Here is an 18,055-nt window from a genome sequence, read left to right on the forward strand (position 1 = left end):
GTTTCCTGGGAATGAAACAGCTTCCTTTTCTTTGGCTATTGAAAATGGAAGTGATAACTGGGTCACTGAAGTCCAATACCCTTTATTTATAAAAGGCACATTCAGAAGTCCATACTGTTATTGATTTCATTGTTTGAAAATCTTGGCACATATGCCCTTGAGTAATGGTCACTTGAAAATTCAGCGTGATTTTAAAGTACTGACTTTAAGAAAAGATGGCAAAATGTACAACATCCATAAGTTTGCGTTATGAATGATGGATTCAGGACTTCACAAAATTCCTTCATATTTCTCCTCAGAACTCCAGGATGAAGATGATGGCAGCAGAGTCACTCTTCATCTCAGGCCATGCTTAGTCTTTCAGCACTGCACACCTGCTTCCTGAGCTCCTACATTCCTATCACTGCCAGGAGCTGGGGACAGTGGCGGCACACGGCTATTGATGATACAGACTCAGAGCCTCTCGCATGAGCTTGGCCTACGAGGTCTTACATATCTTTAGCATCTCTATAACCTCCAACATGAAAACTTCTTTCCTTGATCTGCCTGTACCGACAAGAGTTTCTCTTAGGATAATCCCAAGAAGTTTCAGGGTCCCCCAGGAAAAGGTTATGGAGAACACGACAAGAGGCTTTTTATTCTTATTCTCCAGGAGCCTCTGTTGACTTTAATGGTTGTATGATTGAATCACGTTAGACCAGGTTAAACAAGGATCATTATAGTATGTGATGCCTGGTGTGGCTGTAATCATCTAAATTCCTTTCAGACGAATGACAAATCATTTAAGAGGTGTTCTTGTTAACATTTTGGAAACATTAATGCTCTTCTCTCTTTGGATGATCAGTGGGTATGTGACCAATGGCACCCATCCTGAAAGGGACTCACAAGGCCCACTGACTTTCCTCCAGTTCCCCACTCCTACCACATGTCGGCTAAAATCTCCCAGATTCCTCAACTAATCAAACCGTTGCTCTGATAACTTGGGGTAGACCCCTGTCCATTTTTTCTTTCTCCTTGTCAGCACCTGTCTTGTAAGGTCACAGATCCTATTGTGAGAATGCTTTTGAGGAGGGTAAGCATAAGGCTATCAGGCACTGATACCTCGTGAGTGACTTATAAGTTCTCTGTTGAGGACTGTCTAATTACCAAAAAATAAAACAAACAAACAAACAAACAAAAAATAACCCAGAAAAAAACAAATAACCCAGAAAAAAACAAAACAAAATAAAAAACAAACAAAATAACAAAAACAGTCTGAGAGTTACCACTTAAAAGTAGACAAAGAACTCTAGAAGATTTTGTGGCCTTTCTTTAAAATTTCTCTTCATCTGGCTTTGCTCACTCTAGTAATTGCATCACTGGAGTATTATTTTGATCTTACTCCCAGAGGAGGATTTGTTTAAGAATCAAGATTTATATGATTGGACAGCTCTCCTGAAGCCTAGTAAATAATTCTGTATATCTGGCATCTTGAATAATCACAGCTTTGGGGTCAAGGTTGGAATTTTACAAATGTAATCAGAAGTTGGCATTTCCCACATGTGTTTTGAGACTTTATAGACAAGGGGCACTGAAGTGAATAAAATTACTATCATAGAAGTGATCCAAAATGTTAGTAGTGTTTTCAAAGAAATAGAAAAAAAAATGAACACTTTCTTAAAGTTAAGTATGATTTGCAGCTTTCTCTAAAGAAATTAGAGGTCAAGCTCTAGACTTAAGAAAGCTATAAACTTTCTGGAAAAGGCATCAAAAATATGTTTTTGACGGGTCTATGTTGCCTATATACTTAAGAAATAGATCTACCTCAATCCATCTTACCTTAACTTCTAGACTAGAAAAACTGGGTTCCCTATACACCAGCAATTTTCAACCGATGTGCCGAAAGAATTTTTAAAACATGCAATATCTACGTAGTCAGGGGCACTGACTTCTTTTCCTTTAGACTGTTAAATAAAAAAAATGACAATAGGCAACACAACAATAGCCATCTAGTGTGAATGAATAAAAATTATACCAACTTTTTTTTTTGTCAGATGAGCAAAATATATTTTTTGGTGTGCCGCAGAATTTTAGCAATTAGCTTCTGTGTGCCATGAGATGAAAAAGGTTGAAAATTGCTGATATACACAAGTACGAGTATTAAGTGACGCGTGAGAAAGAAAAACAAAAAATCCTTTTTTATTTTGGGGTTGTTTTTGTGAGCAGGTAAGTCAGCTTCAGGCTGACAGGCATGCGGTTCTGTGGCACCAGGAGGCCTCCTCCGGCCACCCTGCTCTGTGACTCACAGAGGAAGCAACAGAAGGCCCATACACCGTGTGGTCTGAGACAGATGATTCTTAACATAAGGAATTAGAATTCAATGGAAAATATTTTTACTTTTTGACAAAAACAACAAAAAACAAACAAAAAATGAAAACAACAACCTCAAAACAAACAAACAAAAACCAAAAAACCTGCCCAATAAAGGGGATGTCAATGTCCAGTTCCCTTTCATTCTGAAAACTGACCTCTTTTGAGAAAAAGCAAGTAGCTTCCCTAAATGGAAACATCGACCAAAACCTGCAAAGGGGATAGTTAATTCCTCCTTTAATAATCTGCTCTGGGAAATGTCGTTAGTGTAAAAAGGTTCTCCTACTGGGGACTTGACCATGAGGAGTGCAGGCCTGTCTTATTCTTCTGTGCTGGCTGTTAAAAGGAATCAAGTCATTCTTTCCTGTTTATAAAGGGCAGCAGTGTGTGAACAAACAGGCCTTCCCCTCTCCTGCTCCCATGCGTGGGGATCTCTGAACCAGGGCTATGGACACTGACTCTTTCTCTGGTGTGGGACATATCCATACCGCGGCTCATGAGCTAGTGAAAGTGTAATGACCTACAGTTTAATAATAATCTTGTAATAAGGGCAAATGTAACACTTTGAACTCCCAACTTTTCACATCAGCATTTTGTTCTTTTCCTAAATGACCCTCAGGCAGTCAAGTTCTGTGGAAATCTAGGAAAGTGCTATTTGCTACCATTCAAGTTTCAAGAGGAGTTTCTCTTCATTTCCATTCCAAAGAGAAAAGGAAGGCATCCTCATTGTTTCCCTCCTTTGCCCGGGCCTAGCCCTGCCCTTGTGTCCCTAAGGTGATGGACGTGTTCCTTCAGCACTGAGGGGTGAGGTTTCTCAGCAGGATGCAGCTGGCCACAGGCAGAGACCCACGGGGGGAGTGGGGAGCAGTAGCCATGCGGGGAGATTAGACAGGGACAAGAAGATGCTCATCACACAATGATAGGTAATAGAATTCCCAGCCAGCGTCCTTTCATCTGAGCCACTATGACTAGCTCATTACTTCTTCAATGTCCCGTGACATTTTTCTGGTATTTATGACTGTCAAACTTCCTCTTGAATCAGTGCACATTCACCTTGATGTATTTCTTATCTGGTGGGGAAGAAGCATCAGCAATTCTGCAATCCTGAGGAGGAAGTTGCTCTTCAAGAGTGACAATGGGGTGAGCAGGGGAGGAGAGGAGGAGAGGGGGAAGAGGGGAGGAGGGGGGGAGGAGAGGAGGAGGGAGGGAGGAGGGGAGGAGAGGGGGAGGAGAGGAGGAGAGGGGGAGGAGAGGAGGAGAGAGGGAGGAGAGGAGGAGAGGGAGAGGAGGGGAGGAGGGGGAAGGAGAGGGGGAGGAAGGGAGGAGGGGGGAGGAGGGGAGGAGGAGGGGAGGAGGGGAGGAGGGGGGAGGGGAGAGGAGGGGAGGAGGAGAGGGGGAGAGGGGGAGGAGGGGGGAGGAGGGGAGGAGGAGAGGGGGAGAGGGGGAGGAGGGGGGAGGAGGGGAGGAGGGGAGGAGGGGAGGAGGGGAGAGGAGGGGAGGAGGAGAGGGGGAGAGGGGGAGGAGGGGGGAGGAGGGGAGGAGGGGGGGAGGGGGAGATGGGGAAGTGGGGAGCGTATTCTGACTTCTTGGCATCAAAACAAAAGGGGTATTCCTTAGGCCAGGCTGATGAACATCCAAAAGGACCCAAGATGGGGCACAGCCTGCCCCCAAGCCCTGTCATCAGTCACCTGTGACCTGACTGAGGGAGACTTTTCCTAAATTCCTTGTTGTCTGACTCAAATGAGATGCTTTTCTGGTATAGAAGTCTGACATCCGTAAACTCTTGGGATCTCAGTAAGGTGAGTTGAGGATTCTGTAAACAGGATAGAAAAACCAAGAACGTATGCAATAAGACATGGCGGCACACTCTTCTGTGGAAAAGCAGGGAGGGCCGCCATCGGCTCTGAGTGCCGGCTGAGAGTGGGCCAGCAAATCAGGTGTGTAACTCTGAGCACAGTGTTGTAAGAAGACACCGCCTCTGGGAAGGACAGGAGCTGGAGTCTCTGTAGAAAACCTGGGCTTTGTCCCCCAAGGACTGCAGAGCAAGCAGCTGTGAGCAGCCCCTGTGCCACAGCTCGGAAAACTGAGCCTCATATTCCTGTTTTACTTCTTAAAAGGTAAGTGGCCTTTGGCCTCCGTTCCCTGGAAAGGGGGGAATTATATGTGTGCCTTCACAGGGTGGTTGTTAGGAGTATAAAATAATGCAGTTAAAGCCTTTAGCACAGTGCTTGGCACATTGCAAATATTCAAAAATTATAAGCCATTATTATTAATAGTAGTAAGTATAAGGTATTCCACAGCCACTTTTAAACAGAGTGATGCTTTAAGAGCAGGGATGATGGATACAAACTAAATTCGGGCTACGAAATAATAGGAATGGAGCCTAAAAAACCCCCAAAAGACCATGAGATAAGAGGCAGCTAGCTCTATTTTCTCAAAATTCCTTTGTCCCCCCAAAGCTTTGGGGCTCGTCTCCTAGTTGCTGTAAGACTCAAGAAGTGACTTTCAGAGCTGGAGAAGCACCCAGAACCCTGCATTTTAAAGCCATGTGCTTACCATCTGATCACAGACCCTTCCTCTAAAAAAAATGGAAGGGAAGAAGTTAAAACACACATACACAAACCAGTTGATTCAATAAAAAGCTTTTGGTGAGTGTTCATTCCAGATAATAAACCAAGCAAAAATGTCTGGCTGTGTTTAAAATCAACAAAACCAGCAGGAAAGGCAGAGAGAAGGGAACGGAGTGATCGGCTTGTTTTGAAAGCTGCCAGCAGCGCTGCTTTAGCAGGGGTCGGTGGAGCCGAGGAGCCCCCAAGAGAGGGGCAAGGAGACAAATGCAGACAGGACGGAAGCCGAGGACAGGGGTGGGAGGGGTCCGAGACCCTAATGGGATGCAGATGCGGCCTGTGGGAAGCGTTGCCCAGGATTCCAGACCTCTTTGGGAGCTCAGACCTAGCAGACCAGTGGGTATGGAGGATTCAGAACTAGGCCCAACCCCTCCCTACCAGATTGTGAATATGATAATAATGGCTGTATTTACTGAGCACCCGGCTATGTGCCAGCTTATTCTCAGCTCTTTACATGAATTATTATCCCCATTTTATAGGTGAGAAAACTGAGGCTCAGAGCGGCATTAGGACTTGCCCACAGCTGGTAAGGGAGACTCCTCTGCCTCATTCTTGAACCATAGCTCCTTAACACATATCTATACTGCATTTGGCCAAGGAAAGGCTAAATAGCAAGGCATGCTAACCTGCTACCTAGTATCTGGGAAACGCAGATTGGGAGGAAGGGAGGTAAAAAGTGTTCACTTATGAGTTTAAGCCCAATTGGTGTCTAGGAAATGCCAACCATAGTGTCACCAGATGAAAGGACTTTTTGCCCAGTTCCCACATGCAGTAAGGGTCCAGTCCTGGCCCCGAAGTACCCGAAAGACAAAGGCACCAGGCAGGCCAGAGAAGGTACCCCGAGGCCTGGCCCCCATACCGATGGTGCAGTGCTCGCCGTTCCAGCCGGGGCTGCATTCGCACTTGCCGTCGCGGCAGGTCCCGTGCTCAGCGCAGCGCGGGTGGCAGGCCCGCTGGTCACAGGCTGCTCCCATCCAGCCGTCCTCGCAGCGGCAGGTGCCGCCCACGCACACACCGTGTCCCCCACAGTCAGCAGCGCAGATCTCTGTGGGGAGGAGGGGGAGGGGAGAGAAAAAACAAGCGCTGAGCAAGTTGTTGTTGGGAGGAAGGGGCACACGTGGCTGCCTTCCTTGGCTTCTGTGAGCAGTCTGGATTCCTGGGGCTTGGGAAGCTGATCTCCATGGACAATGGCCCTCGGACAAGAACAATTGTCTGGGTGGAAGCCTGTTCTTCACCGAAATAGGAGGGCTTAAAGGGCTCTGCTCCGTCTGCTTTTTCCCATCACCAGCCTGTCCCCACTTCTGTGCCTGCCACTTCCAAAGGGGACTACACTGCTGAACAGATGTGAGGAAAAGTCAAATTTAATTAAAAACCAGTTATGTGTGAAAACAAAGTGAGGATGAGCCCCCGACTGCCAAGCTTGTGGGTCTGGCTGGGCCGTGAAGGGTCCTGGGCCTGCGTGTTGCTCCAGCCTGGACTCAGGTTGGTGTGGGTAAAGGAAGGCTGGACCCTGCAGCCCCTGGTGTACTCTGGTGCCAGCTGTGGGCCTCTGCTGGGTTGCTGCCCTGTCCTCCTGCTCCGTGCCTCATTCCTGCAACTCCACTTAGAAGCACCAGCTACATGGCCCTTCTTATCCAAAGCAAGCCGATGGGGGTGGGGGTGCTCCACAGCAGCCTGGAGCGGCCCAGCCCTTCACTAACATGGCCATGACCTGATTCACAAGCTCCTTGGGCCTGGGGTCAGCGTAGCTTCACAGTTATTCAGGCAGAGGTTATGAAGGCTCCCAAACACAACTGCTTTTTAGGAAATGGGCAGAGCAACCATGGCCAGGGCCCAATGGAGACCCTGACCCGATTCTGTGCCTCATAGCCCACCCGTCTTCAAGTGAAAATCCCAACGTCTTGAAGTTCTTTCAAACTAAATTATTTGGCATCCATGTCAAACTGTATTTGCCCATTTCTACTCCACTAAGCAAATAATAGTCCAGGTACTTTTGAAAAAGGAAAGAAAATAAAATTAGATTTTAGAGGCTCAGATCTTTTTTTGTATGAATCTAGAAGGCAATCATTAAAATGTTCAAGAATTAAAACAACAACAACAGTGAGTTACCCATTCATGGTGTGTTACAATGCCAGACACCTTACCAAGCACACTACCTGAAATGGGGGATGCTACATGCAGTAGCACATTGGATTCCTCAGCTGCCCAGAGGAGGAGGAGGCTACTGTACAGTGGGTTCAAAGGGCCCTGACCTAGAACCAGGGCTCTTTGAAACCCAGTTGCTGAGCTGCATGACCTTGGCCAGGTTCCTTGACTTTGCCGATGTGTTGAGTGTGGGCAGGAGCGATGCTGCCTCACAGCATCTGTGCTGACCGTCAGGGCTGTGCAGGCGCTCAGTGGAATGGATGACAGCAAGGGCATGGCAAAGGTCACCAACTCAAGAAACGTTTCTCAGGACAGTGAGCTGTAGACTAGGAACCCAAGGACCAGGTTTGCAAGGTCTGTGTCTACTCAGCCACTAATCTGCTATGTGACCGTGGGAAGGTCACTTCCCCTCTCTGGATGTCAGTTTCCTCATCTACTGGGTGGGGGGGACCTGATGGCATCAAAGGTCCCTTTGGCTCTAAGACTGTGGGAGTCGGCAAGTGCCCTCCAGGTTACAGAGCATCATCTACTCCAGGTTCAGTTCAAGTGTCCCTCTGCCCAAGTAGCCTGCTGCGAGGCACCCTGTGCTATTCTCTTGCTCCTGGCTTTCCAGGCTGAATGGTAAAGCGATTTGCTGCTTCTGCGTCTGCCTCACCATCAGATGAGGGACGTCCGAGGCTGGATTGAATTCTTCTGGTCAGTTCATTTGTTTGTTTGTTTTTTTAATCAAGTGAGAGGCAGGGAAGCAGAGAGGCAGACTTGTGTACTCGCCCCAACTGGGATCCACCTGGCACCCCCTGTCTGGGGCTGATGTTCTGTCCATCAGGGGCCACTGCTCCGTTGCTTGGCAACTGATCTATTTTAGTGCTTGAGGCAAGGCCATGGAGCCATCCTTAGTGCCCAGGGCCAACTTGCCCATTCAAGCCATGGCTGCAGGAGGGCAAGAGGGGAGGGGGAGTGTGGAGAAGCAGATGGTCACTTCTCCTGTGTGCCCTGACTGGGAATCGAACCCAGGACTTCCACATGCCAGGCCGACATCCTACCACTGAGCCAACCAGCCAGGGCCTTCTGATCAGTTCTATGCCTGGTACCCAACCCAGATCTTGGCACAGGACAGACCCTTACTTAAGGCTTGCTGGATAACGGAGGAACACGCAGGTGCCTGAGAATGTACAAGAGTTCACAAACACCCTGCTCAGTCTGGCTGAAAACTGGTCCAGGACTATCTCTCTGCTTGTCTCTAGTGAGCTGCCCTCAGGAAATGTCTCAGGTGAGGGGTATGGAATAATGTCACTCCGTCCAGTAGCCCCCCTGGAATGGGCTTTCTCAGGGTGCCCTTCAAGCTTCTTTCCCTTCTTTGCACACGGATCACAGAGACAGTCTGCAGGCCCCAGTCCTCCACGTGGTCTGTTTCTGAAGTTTGCATCCCTTCTGCACAGCACTGCTCAGTGCAGTGACCCCTGGTGACTCCAGAGGCTGAGCCTGCACTCGGGGCTGGAACTTTCCTGAGAGACTGGGAGGAAAGATTAGCATTTGTTTGGGGTGTACTCAGCACCGTTTGCAGGTGGTAGTTTACGGGGGACACAGCCTTGGTGATTTAGGCAGCAGGGTATGCGAAGCTCACGGGGTAGGGAGCAGAGCAGGCACGCTTTCCCTATGACTTGACTGACTTCAGGTCTTCGCTAACAGGTAGCTCGTTCCTTCATTAATTAGTCTGAAAGCTGTGGGAATGGAAGAGCATAAGACTTGGAATCAGAAGGGGCTCTAGATACCAGTGCTGCCAGTGATTTGACCTTATGAAACCTATTCAATTGTCCTCAGCTTCATTTTCTTCCTCTGTGAAATGGGGGTGATGATAGCACCCACTTTAGTGGATATCGAGTTCCTGACATCCAGTAGTTTATCAGTAAATTCATACTGATTCATTTGTTCCTTCAATATTCCATGCCCACTATGTGCCAGAGACTATGTCTGGTGCTAGGACTCCAGAGGACAGTAAGACATGACCTCCACCCTCCAGGAGATCACAGTCCAGACAAAGCACAAACTGATCCTGGCATCCCAAAGCTACCCAGATAATCTATAGCCGTTTCTTACTTCTGCACCTTTCCGTGTACATGCAATAAACTGAGTTTCAGGATCAGACATATTGGGGGTCTACCCTTGGCTTTGCCACTTATTGCCTGGGTAACCTGCAAGTTGCAAATTATGAAACTCATCAAACCTTGCTTTCCATTTCTGTAAAACGGGAATAATAACTCCCACTTCACCCATCTCACAGGGCAGGTGTTAAAGCAAATGGGGTAATGTGTGGGAAAGCTGTTTTTTTGACTTGATAATTCACACTTACATCAGGTCTTATAGTTTACAAAGCACTCTTCAAGGACCATTTCTCATTTAACTGTCAAAACAATGCCGTGAGAACACCTGGCTATTATCTTTCCTAGAGGTGAGGCTCCTGAGCCAAGGGGCATGAGGGAATTCTACAAGGTCAGGTGGTCATCTGGTGCTTCTTCCTCATTGTGACAATCCTCAGAGCAATGCTGTAACACAGACATTTTCCAGATAAGGAAATGAGTAGGCGAAGGGGCAGCCTTTCCTTGGAGGGGAACTTTCGGTTCTTCAAGCACATCTGCCCCCTTTTCTGGCCCGGTTGCTTATCCTTTGTGACATCCACACCAGGCCCTGGATGGATGCGAGATGAAGTGAGATCCTCTCTGCAGTTTCCCAGACACTCGGCCTCCCTGCTCTCGTCTCGAGGTCGCAGAGCTGTCCACTCAAACACTGCATTTCCTCGTCAGTTCACTTGGCGCGCCCTCCCGGCCTGGGGCCCCAGCTGCCTGGTGGCCAAGCGCCCCTCCGCCAGGCCAGCCCTTTCCAGGCTGGGCTGTGAGCTCCGACACATTTCATGAGAGGGGCCTGACCTTGATGTTTATGGGGTGCTCACCGATGGGCCACACCACCCGCCAGGGCCCAGGCTCTCCTCTGCCCCGGTGGAAGAGGCCCACTGACGCATCTCAGGAGCCCGAGACGCTGCTTTAGCATTTGTCCTCAAGCTGCAGGCACTTCTGTTATTATTCATCTATATACCTCAATATTTTTTTTTTGACCTTGAAATAAAAGGAATTTCTTTATTTTTCCTTCTCTGTTCTGCTTTGACATCAAAGCAGACTGAACTTCCCAGTGAGATGGGTGAAAACCAGATAGGACGATGCCAAAGAGCGTGCTCTGACAGCTCCTATGCACTTGACGTAACTTTGGGTCATGGCTCCTCTCTAGGTCTCAGGTCTCCTCAGAGGTCAGCAGGGGTGACACCCACCACTGTGGAGAAGCGTAGGAATTGCTGTCATTTAATTTTGTAGTGCTTACTATAGTGGGCCCTGGGGATCCAATGGTGTAGAAGACAGACACAGTCCTCTCCTGACCTCAGGGAGTTTACATTCTAGTGTGGCAGGCAGACACGATCTCAATCAGTTAAATGAGTTAACACGAATGGGGGTGAAGCTTCTAGCCTAGTGCCTGGCACACAGTCGGGGGTGTGATAAATTGTGCACACATATTCTTGTAAGAAAGGAAATGAGGTGGAGAGGCAAGCATACCAGACTGAAGTCAGAAGATAAGATTGGTTGTTGATTTATGCAACACACCCAAAAACAAGTGAGCATTTGATAAATGCTAGTTGGCTTTCCCGTGATTGATGTCAGAGCTTGCTCACAAAATGCTGGAGAGTCGGGGCCTGGGAGGCCTCTTCTGGAGTACCATGGAATACACAATCCACACAGGAGACTCTGGTTCACATTCTGACGCCCCAATTTCCTTGGGTCCCTGTGCAGTCCTTGAGGGAATTACTCAATTACTCTGAGCCCTACTTTTCACCCCAAAATGGGGAGGGTAATAATGGTCTCCAACAGGGTGGGTGGTGATAACAGAGGTAAGTATATGTGAAAAGCTGTATGAAAACTATGTTATGTATACGACTGAATGATGAGGATCTAGGATGTCCTGGATCAGCACAACTGGTCACCTGGCCGAGAAGCACACTCCTGAGGAGTGAAATATTTGCTTTCCTAGCAGCGGCCCCAAAATTTGTATATTAAGCCATTTTTCTGGTCACCTAGCATGGTACCACCAGCCCAGACCTTCAAAACAGTTAGAAGCTATATTGGTAGCCTAGGTACCCTCTTACAAATAAGTGAAAATCCCCCACTGTTCTAAAATTCCAAGCCTATCAAGTCCTTGACTGTACTGTACAGGTCCTTGGCCATGAACCAGGTGAGGCCCAAGAACACCTTAGCTCTTGTCCTAGACACCTGCCCACCCCACCTCTGCCCTGCCTCACCTGTGTACATGGCTGTCTTCTCTCCAGATTGGAAGCCCACCTGACGGCAGGCTCTAGCTTTTATTGGTCTTGGCTCCCTGGCAGCAGGCCCTAGGCCTGGCACAGCATGAGCTTTCAACAAATATTTGTTAAAAGAGCAGATGAAATAAAAAAAAAAAAGAAAGCTTCATGGAAGAGGTGTTATGTCAGTTGGCTCAACTCTATCTCAGTGCCATATTGTACAAAATTTACTTGGTTAAATATACTCACACAAGCTCACTTTCCTCTGTGCCTAACCTTAGAAACTCATATTCTTTAATTTCCAATTGAGAACACTATAATTTTAAAGTGTCTCAGTACTTAAACCCTCACACACATCTTCCTTACACCAATGTCTGTGTCCCACCCCTTTTCTCTGTAACACAGGTGGATACAGAAGGAGGAGGTGAAAAGAAAGAGTAGGGTAAGATATAAGGGGTAGCTATTGGTTAATGGTGCCCCAAAGTGTGTGCATACGGCAGATGTTGCCCCAGGCTCTTATAGGTACATGCTGATCTCATAAGAGCCTGGATGAAGCTTGAGACCTATCATGGGGCTATATTTTAATTTGACCTGATTTACTTTACACTCCTGTTTATTTTCATAGTTGATAGGGGAAGCTGTACCTTTCCCCTAAAGGGAGAGACTTATATGTGATTTCCCCACAAAATTTCTTTAACTTGGAAAGATGCTCAAAGTTGACATGAGTGAGGGATGGAGGGGACCCCACCCAAGGATTTGTGTACATTCTTTCCTGCTGAGCAGAACAGATACAGGTGAAGCTATTTTTAAAATCCCAGGGATGTTTGGATAGAGCCCTGGTCCATGAAACCTCCTGGGAAGTCCTTTAATAAGTCTGTGCTTACAAAGGATAGGAAATGATTGGAAAATTGTTCTATTTTACATAGGACCTGAGGTTCTCAGAGTGACCTTAAGAAATATTAATAGAGGGTTAAATAATTTAAAATGGTTCCCACTAGGATTTTGTTTCATCTCTAGCTCATCTGAGTTAGTGTCCAGCTTGGGGGATTTCTCTGAAATCTCGATACATTTTAAGTCTGAGCCACACTACACAGCATTGAAGGCAAAAATAAGGAAAAAATTGTGGACCCACTGTTGGTGGCACACAGGTGTTATCTCATTAAATCCTCACAGCTGTCCTGCAAAGGTATTTTTACTCCCGAATTATAGTTGAGGAAATCACTTGGAGAGATTATGCAACTTGCTCAAAGATACTTAGCTAGAATAAAAGGTGACTATTATTAACACAGGTTTTTGGTCTGCAAATTGTGGGTTTAAGCAACATCTCAGGTTTAAGTAAAATATCAGATGTAATCTGACACATCTCCCTGACTGTAAATTATGTAATAGATCATCACTCCAGCTTAATAGGTTCTCTGAAATCAGAGTTTGAGTCTCCTTCCTCACCCTGACCCAATGTTCATTATATTATTTTTCTCTTGTTTGTTCATCTTCCATCCATCCATCTGCCCATCCATCTGTCCATCCATCCAATTATCTAATCATCTAACCAGCTATCCAGTCACCATCTATCCATGCATCCATCCATGCACCCATCCATGTATCCATCCATGTATCCATCCATCCATCCATCCATCCATCCATCCAATTAACTGTGTGACTTGGGCAACTTACTTCATCTTTCTCTGCCTCAGTTTTCTCTGCTGCAGAATAGGGCACAGACACCAACATCTCAGGTTCATATGAGGCTTAAATGAGCACCATGTCATGTGCTTAGTATTGGGCACTCTTTGAAGTATTTGAGTTTGGTGATACTGGGGAAAGCAAGGGGGTAATGTGAACAACTGAAGTGCCTCTCAACAGCTGGAGGGGACTGGGTCTGAAGCACAAGAGGGATGGATTTGGTGGGCACCTCATCTTCTGGAGAGAGGCCTGGAGGCAGAGACCTGTGTAAGGACAGGCCAGGATATTGGGAAAGCACATAACTAATGCTTCAGTGTTCTCAGTGAGGTAGAATTCTCTGCTGAACAGGATGCTGATGAACAGATGTGGATGTTTGAAAGAACCCCTTGGTAATAAGAGCAATAACTTACAAAGTACAAGAACTGCACCTGGAAGTGCCCAGGAGACGCTAAAGATCACGCGCATGATACGACAAGGCTTTTGGCACTTAGAAGTCCAGCCCTAAGATCAGAGACGGTGAGTGGTTGGGATGATCCTGGGTTTGGCAAGGAAGAAAGACACACAGACACGAGAGCTGTGAGTGATGAAGAAGAAGAGCTGGAGGTGAAGGGCCATGGGAATAGGGGAAAATGAAGAAGAAAGAGGGGAAGCCAGGAGAGAGATGACATTGGGCAGGAAGGGGCCTGGTTCTGGCCAGGGTGTGTCCTTTAGGCAGGCTTAGTGGTAAGAGACAAAAATGGGAGGAGAACTCACAGGAGCAGTTTTGTGGTCAGAGCATGAGATGGCACCTCAGAGAATCTCTCACGTTCTATAAACAGGAAGACTAGGGCCCAGCGAGAGGAATGCACAGTGACATGCATGTCAGTACCTGAGCCAGAACTTGACAGCTGCCTTAGGAAACAGTTATGTGAAGGCTCAGATAGACAACTGGTTAAGAGCGGGGAGAGCCTACTGCACCCTTTGGTTCTTCCTCTGTGCCTCTGCACATCTGTTTCCACGGTCTGGGTTCTCCTTTACCCCCATCTTCACATGTTCAACTCTACATGTGTTTGAGTTCTGACTCCAGTGCCACCTGCTCCTTGAAGCCTCTTTCCGGTGCCCCAGCTGGAAGGGGTTTTACTTCCTGCATTCCCAAAGCACTTTAAGCGGACTATTCTTTATCAGGGTTATTAGTGTTGCCTCAAAAGTCCTGCTATCGTCAGATTAAACTCGGCATCCTACAGTGAGTCTCACACAGGAAATGAGTCTTCCTATGAAGAACAGGAAACGGTTTTATGATCTTGCACAGAACAGAGGCTTGGATTTAAGCAAACTGAACAGAGCCTGCTCTGTTCCTTTCCTTCTATGGGAAACAAATACTGCACACCTCTGACTCTTATTTCTGTCATTTATAAAATGGCAATAATAAGACCTATCTACCAGAGTCTTAAAACTGATTTAAAAAATATATAGGTGACCTGACCAGTGGTGGCACAGTGGATAAAGCTTTGACACAGAACACTGAGATTGCTGTTTCGGAACCCTGAGGTCGCCAACTTAAGCACAGGCTCATCAGCTTGAGCAAGGGGTTGCTGGCTTGAGTGGAGGATTGTCTCAAAGGTTGCCAGCTTGAGCCGAAAGGTCACTGGCGTGAAAAGCCCGAGATCACTGGCTTGAGCCCAAAAGGGGACACTGGCTCGGCTTGATCCCTTCTGATCCCTGGTCAAGGCACGTAGGAGACGCAATCAGTGCACAACAAAAACGAAGCAACTATGAGTTGATGCTTCTTACGCTCTCACCCTCCCTCTCTCTCTTTCTTTTTCTTTTCTTTCTCTTTCTCTATCCTTTCCTGTCTCTCTCACAAAAAATAAAAATAAAAAATACGGGGTGGGCAAAAGTAGGTTTACAGTTGTGCATACACGAAACAGTTGATAAAGCTATTGTAATAATTATACCCTGCATGTCTTTTGCCACATGAACAACTGCAAACCTACTTTTGCCCATCCCTGTATTCCACGCCTACTATGTATCAGATACTCCTAGAATGGGGAGTCAGAAATTATATCAAATTATTCCTATCCTCAAGCAACTCAAGTCTACCAATGCATACATGAGCACAAAATTGGCCCCCACTCCTGACATACAGTAAACTAATTACGAGTTAACTTTCCCTTCCACAGGCCAGATAGCCCCATGTTTTGAACAAATTGGTTGGAATATAGCACCTACTCTCCCGTCTTTCCTCTCTCACTAAATTGGGCAGATGGCTTTTTACTGTCAGTGCAGGTTTCAGGAAGAAGCCAGAAGGGGAAAGGAGCCTCTGACTTCCTCGCAGTAATTAGTCTCCTTTTGACCTTGAGGCCAAACCCCAGCCACTCTCCCATGCTTTGCAACTTCCATCCCTGGCACACGAGAGTCAGAGCTGCTCCCAGCCATGGCTCCATCCCACAGATCGAGATGGCAGCCAGCTAATGAGCCTTGGAAACCACACGGCCTTTCACCTCTCTCAAGGAGCTTGGGAAGCTTTCAAACCAAGCAGGAAAGTGAATTCCAGAATGTCGCTGTGTGGCCGTCTCCACACCTTTCCCCCCGGGACTAGAATTTCAAGCTTTTTGAAGCACCTATCACAAGAGGTAGTAGGCCACTGCTATTCATCTTAATTGGAGGGTATTGGGCTTCTTGATTAGCGGTGTTCAAACCTAGTTTGGAGGAGAACTTCAAACAGGGTCTGACTTTGTTGAAGGGTAACAAGCTAGGAAAAGGCTGGTGAGCAGAGAAACCAAAGCATGTGACTAGGATGTGTCCTTTTAGCCAGGGCGGGACCACTCCTCAAACCCTACTGAAAGGACTCAAATGGGTGAGCTGAAAAGGCAGCTGATGTTCACAGCTCCTCCTGAAAACTTCCAACCCTGATCTCCCTGCGAAGGGCCACCCCTCCACCCAGTCATGTGCTTATCTCTCTCTCCTGGACACCTCCACCCAGATGTCCCCAAGGTACCTCAAACTGCATGCTAATGTTAGAGTAAGCTTTCTAAAACCAAATATGACTGTGTTGCATCTCCGCTTAAATTTTTTCAGTGGCTCCCACTCACAGATAAAACCTAAACTCCTTCAGGACCCTTTATGAACTAACACCTGCCAACTTCTCTCTCCTCTCCCCCTCTCACTATTGCGACAAATATCCTGAGCCACTCCAGACTACTAGTCTTTCCTAGAAAATGCCATGATCAGTCCAATCTTTGTGCAGATCTTTGACTTCCACGTGGGCCGCTGCCAGGTGCTTGCCTCCTCCTCCTGTTTCTGCCAACTCAAATCCGACCTCCAGGACCCTCCTTACATCCCACTTCCCCCCAGAAGCCACCCTGATCAGCCCAGAAAGCAACTGCTCTTTTTCTTGAACCCTGGTGGTAGTGCCCAGCGTACTGTTTGGTCATGATCCAATTCACACGGTCCCTGGAGGTGGTACTGAATGAAGTGGGACTTGATAAATCTCATACCTGACTCAACAGTATCTGCATAAACCTTGGTAAGAGCTCATGGCAGAGTTCTGCAGGGGATAAGCCTGGGCTCCGAAGCCAGAGCAGGCTGGGTTTGAAATCCTTGTTTGCCTAGAGTGTCTTTGGGCAAGTCACCTGAGCTCTTTGAACCCCGGTTTCCTGGGAATACTACCATCTGTTTATGGATGTGTTGTTTGAATCAATCAGGGAGCACATACATGAAGGAGCTCTGTAAAATTTTCATTCAAGGAACAGTTATTATTTTTAAATTACACGTTATCAGACCAGCAGGTTGATTGAGGAAGACAACCAGAGATTCTATATAAGATACCAGCTCGGGCATCCAAGCAGAAACCTGACGCGGAAGCCTGGTTTCAGAAGGGCTTATATTTGCATACGGAAGAGCTCGAGTTCCAGTGGGATGTGTTCCAGGGCTGTCAGAGGACAGGCTGCCACATTACAAAGCTGCCAGCTCCTGGTTTATCGACCTTTAACACTGGCAGTATCGAGCAGTACGCCTGTCTGGGCCCACTTTCTGTCTTTGATTAAATGTTAGGAACTGACCATCTCATTGTGTTGAAACCTCCACACTCCTTCCCAGACAATGGGTGAGCTCGTCTCGGCCCCCTTCCGACACCTCCACGCCTTTCTCTGCCTCTGTGTCAGATCTCACAGATATTTATTATTCTGAACTTTGATTTTTAGACCAGCACTTGCCGTTGGGAAGGGGTAGAGGAAATGTCATGTCTCAGTGGATATTATTCCTTAGGTGAAATTCTAACCTTGAGTTTCCCCTCCCTTACCATACATACCTATCTAGACAAAAAGAGTCCCCGTCTGATCATTTCCTTTTGATGTTTAATTGGAAGTCGGGGCTGTGCTTTCTGGGCTGCGAAGCAACGGCTGCTCAGAGCAGGAACAATTCCGGCTACACAAATGAGACTTGTAACAGGGGAAAATGCTCAACGCTGAATCTAATTTTCTCTCCCATCCATGAACGTAAGACAATTTCTCTGGCATTAAAGCATCTCACTTAGTCTTTCTGTCATTAATAAGAATTAAATTCTGTTCCCTCGAATTTAAATGTAATTATATTTTGCCTCGTAAATAAAATCGAATTACCATTTTCAAAATTTAGCACTAATGCAACTGCTATGTTTGGAGCTTTAATTTTTTTTTAACCCTGTTGCTACTTTCAGCTCAATTTTTGAAGGCATCGAGCTTATTTTGCAGTCAATTGTGACTTAATTTGATACGAGCTGTTCTGCTCCCTATACATTTAGTCATTTGTTATTAATTATGCTCTGTGAGTTGCTCTTCTTTTGGTAGGGGAGAAGAGATGAAAGGTATGAGCATGTGAGCTTGAATTCTAGAAGGTGCCCCCCTGAAGTGAAGGTAGAACCCAGGCCAGGTTGAGCTGAGAGAGCTAAAGAAAG

The 18,055-nt window shown here is 46.9% G+C and overlaps 1 protein-coding gene across 2 annotated transcripts in view; it reads right to left on the bottom strand.

The window, feature by feature from the left end:
- The window catches only part of TENM4 (teneurin transmembrane protein 4), an 801,941-nt gene that overhangs the window by 138,870 nt on the left and 645,016 nt on the right, over positions 1-18,055 (bottom strand). For both annotated transcript variants that reach the window (XM_066369554.1, XM_066369563.1), the window contains one exon: positions 5,836-6,021. In XM_066369554.1, the coding sequence (XP_066225651.1) occupies positions 5,836-6,021 (186 nt within the window). The remainder of the gene's footprint in view (positions 1-5,835; positions 6,022-18,055) is intronic.

Source organism: Saccopteryx leptura, chromosome 1, assembly GCF_036850995.1.
Source record: "Saccopteryx leptura isolate mSacLep1 chromosome 1, mSacLep1_pri_phased_curated, whole genome shotgun sequence".
NCBI lineage: Eukaryota > Metazoa > Chordata > Mammalia > Chiroptera > Emballonuridae > Saccopteryx > Saccopteryx leptura.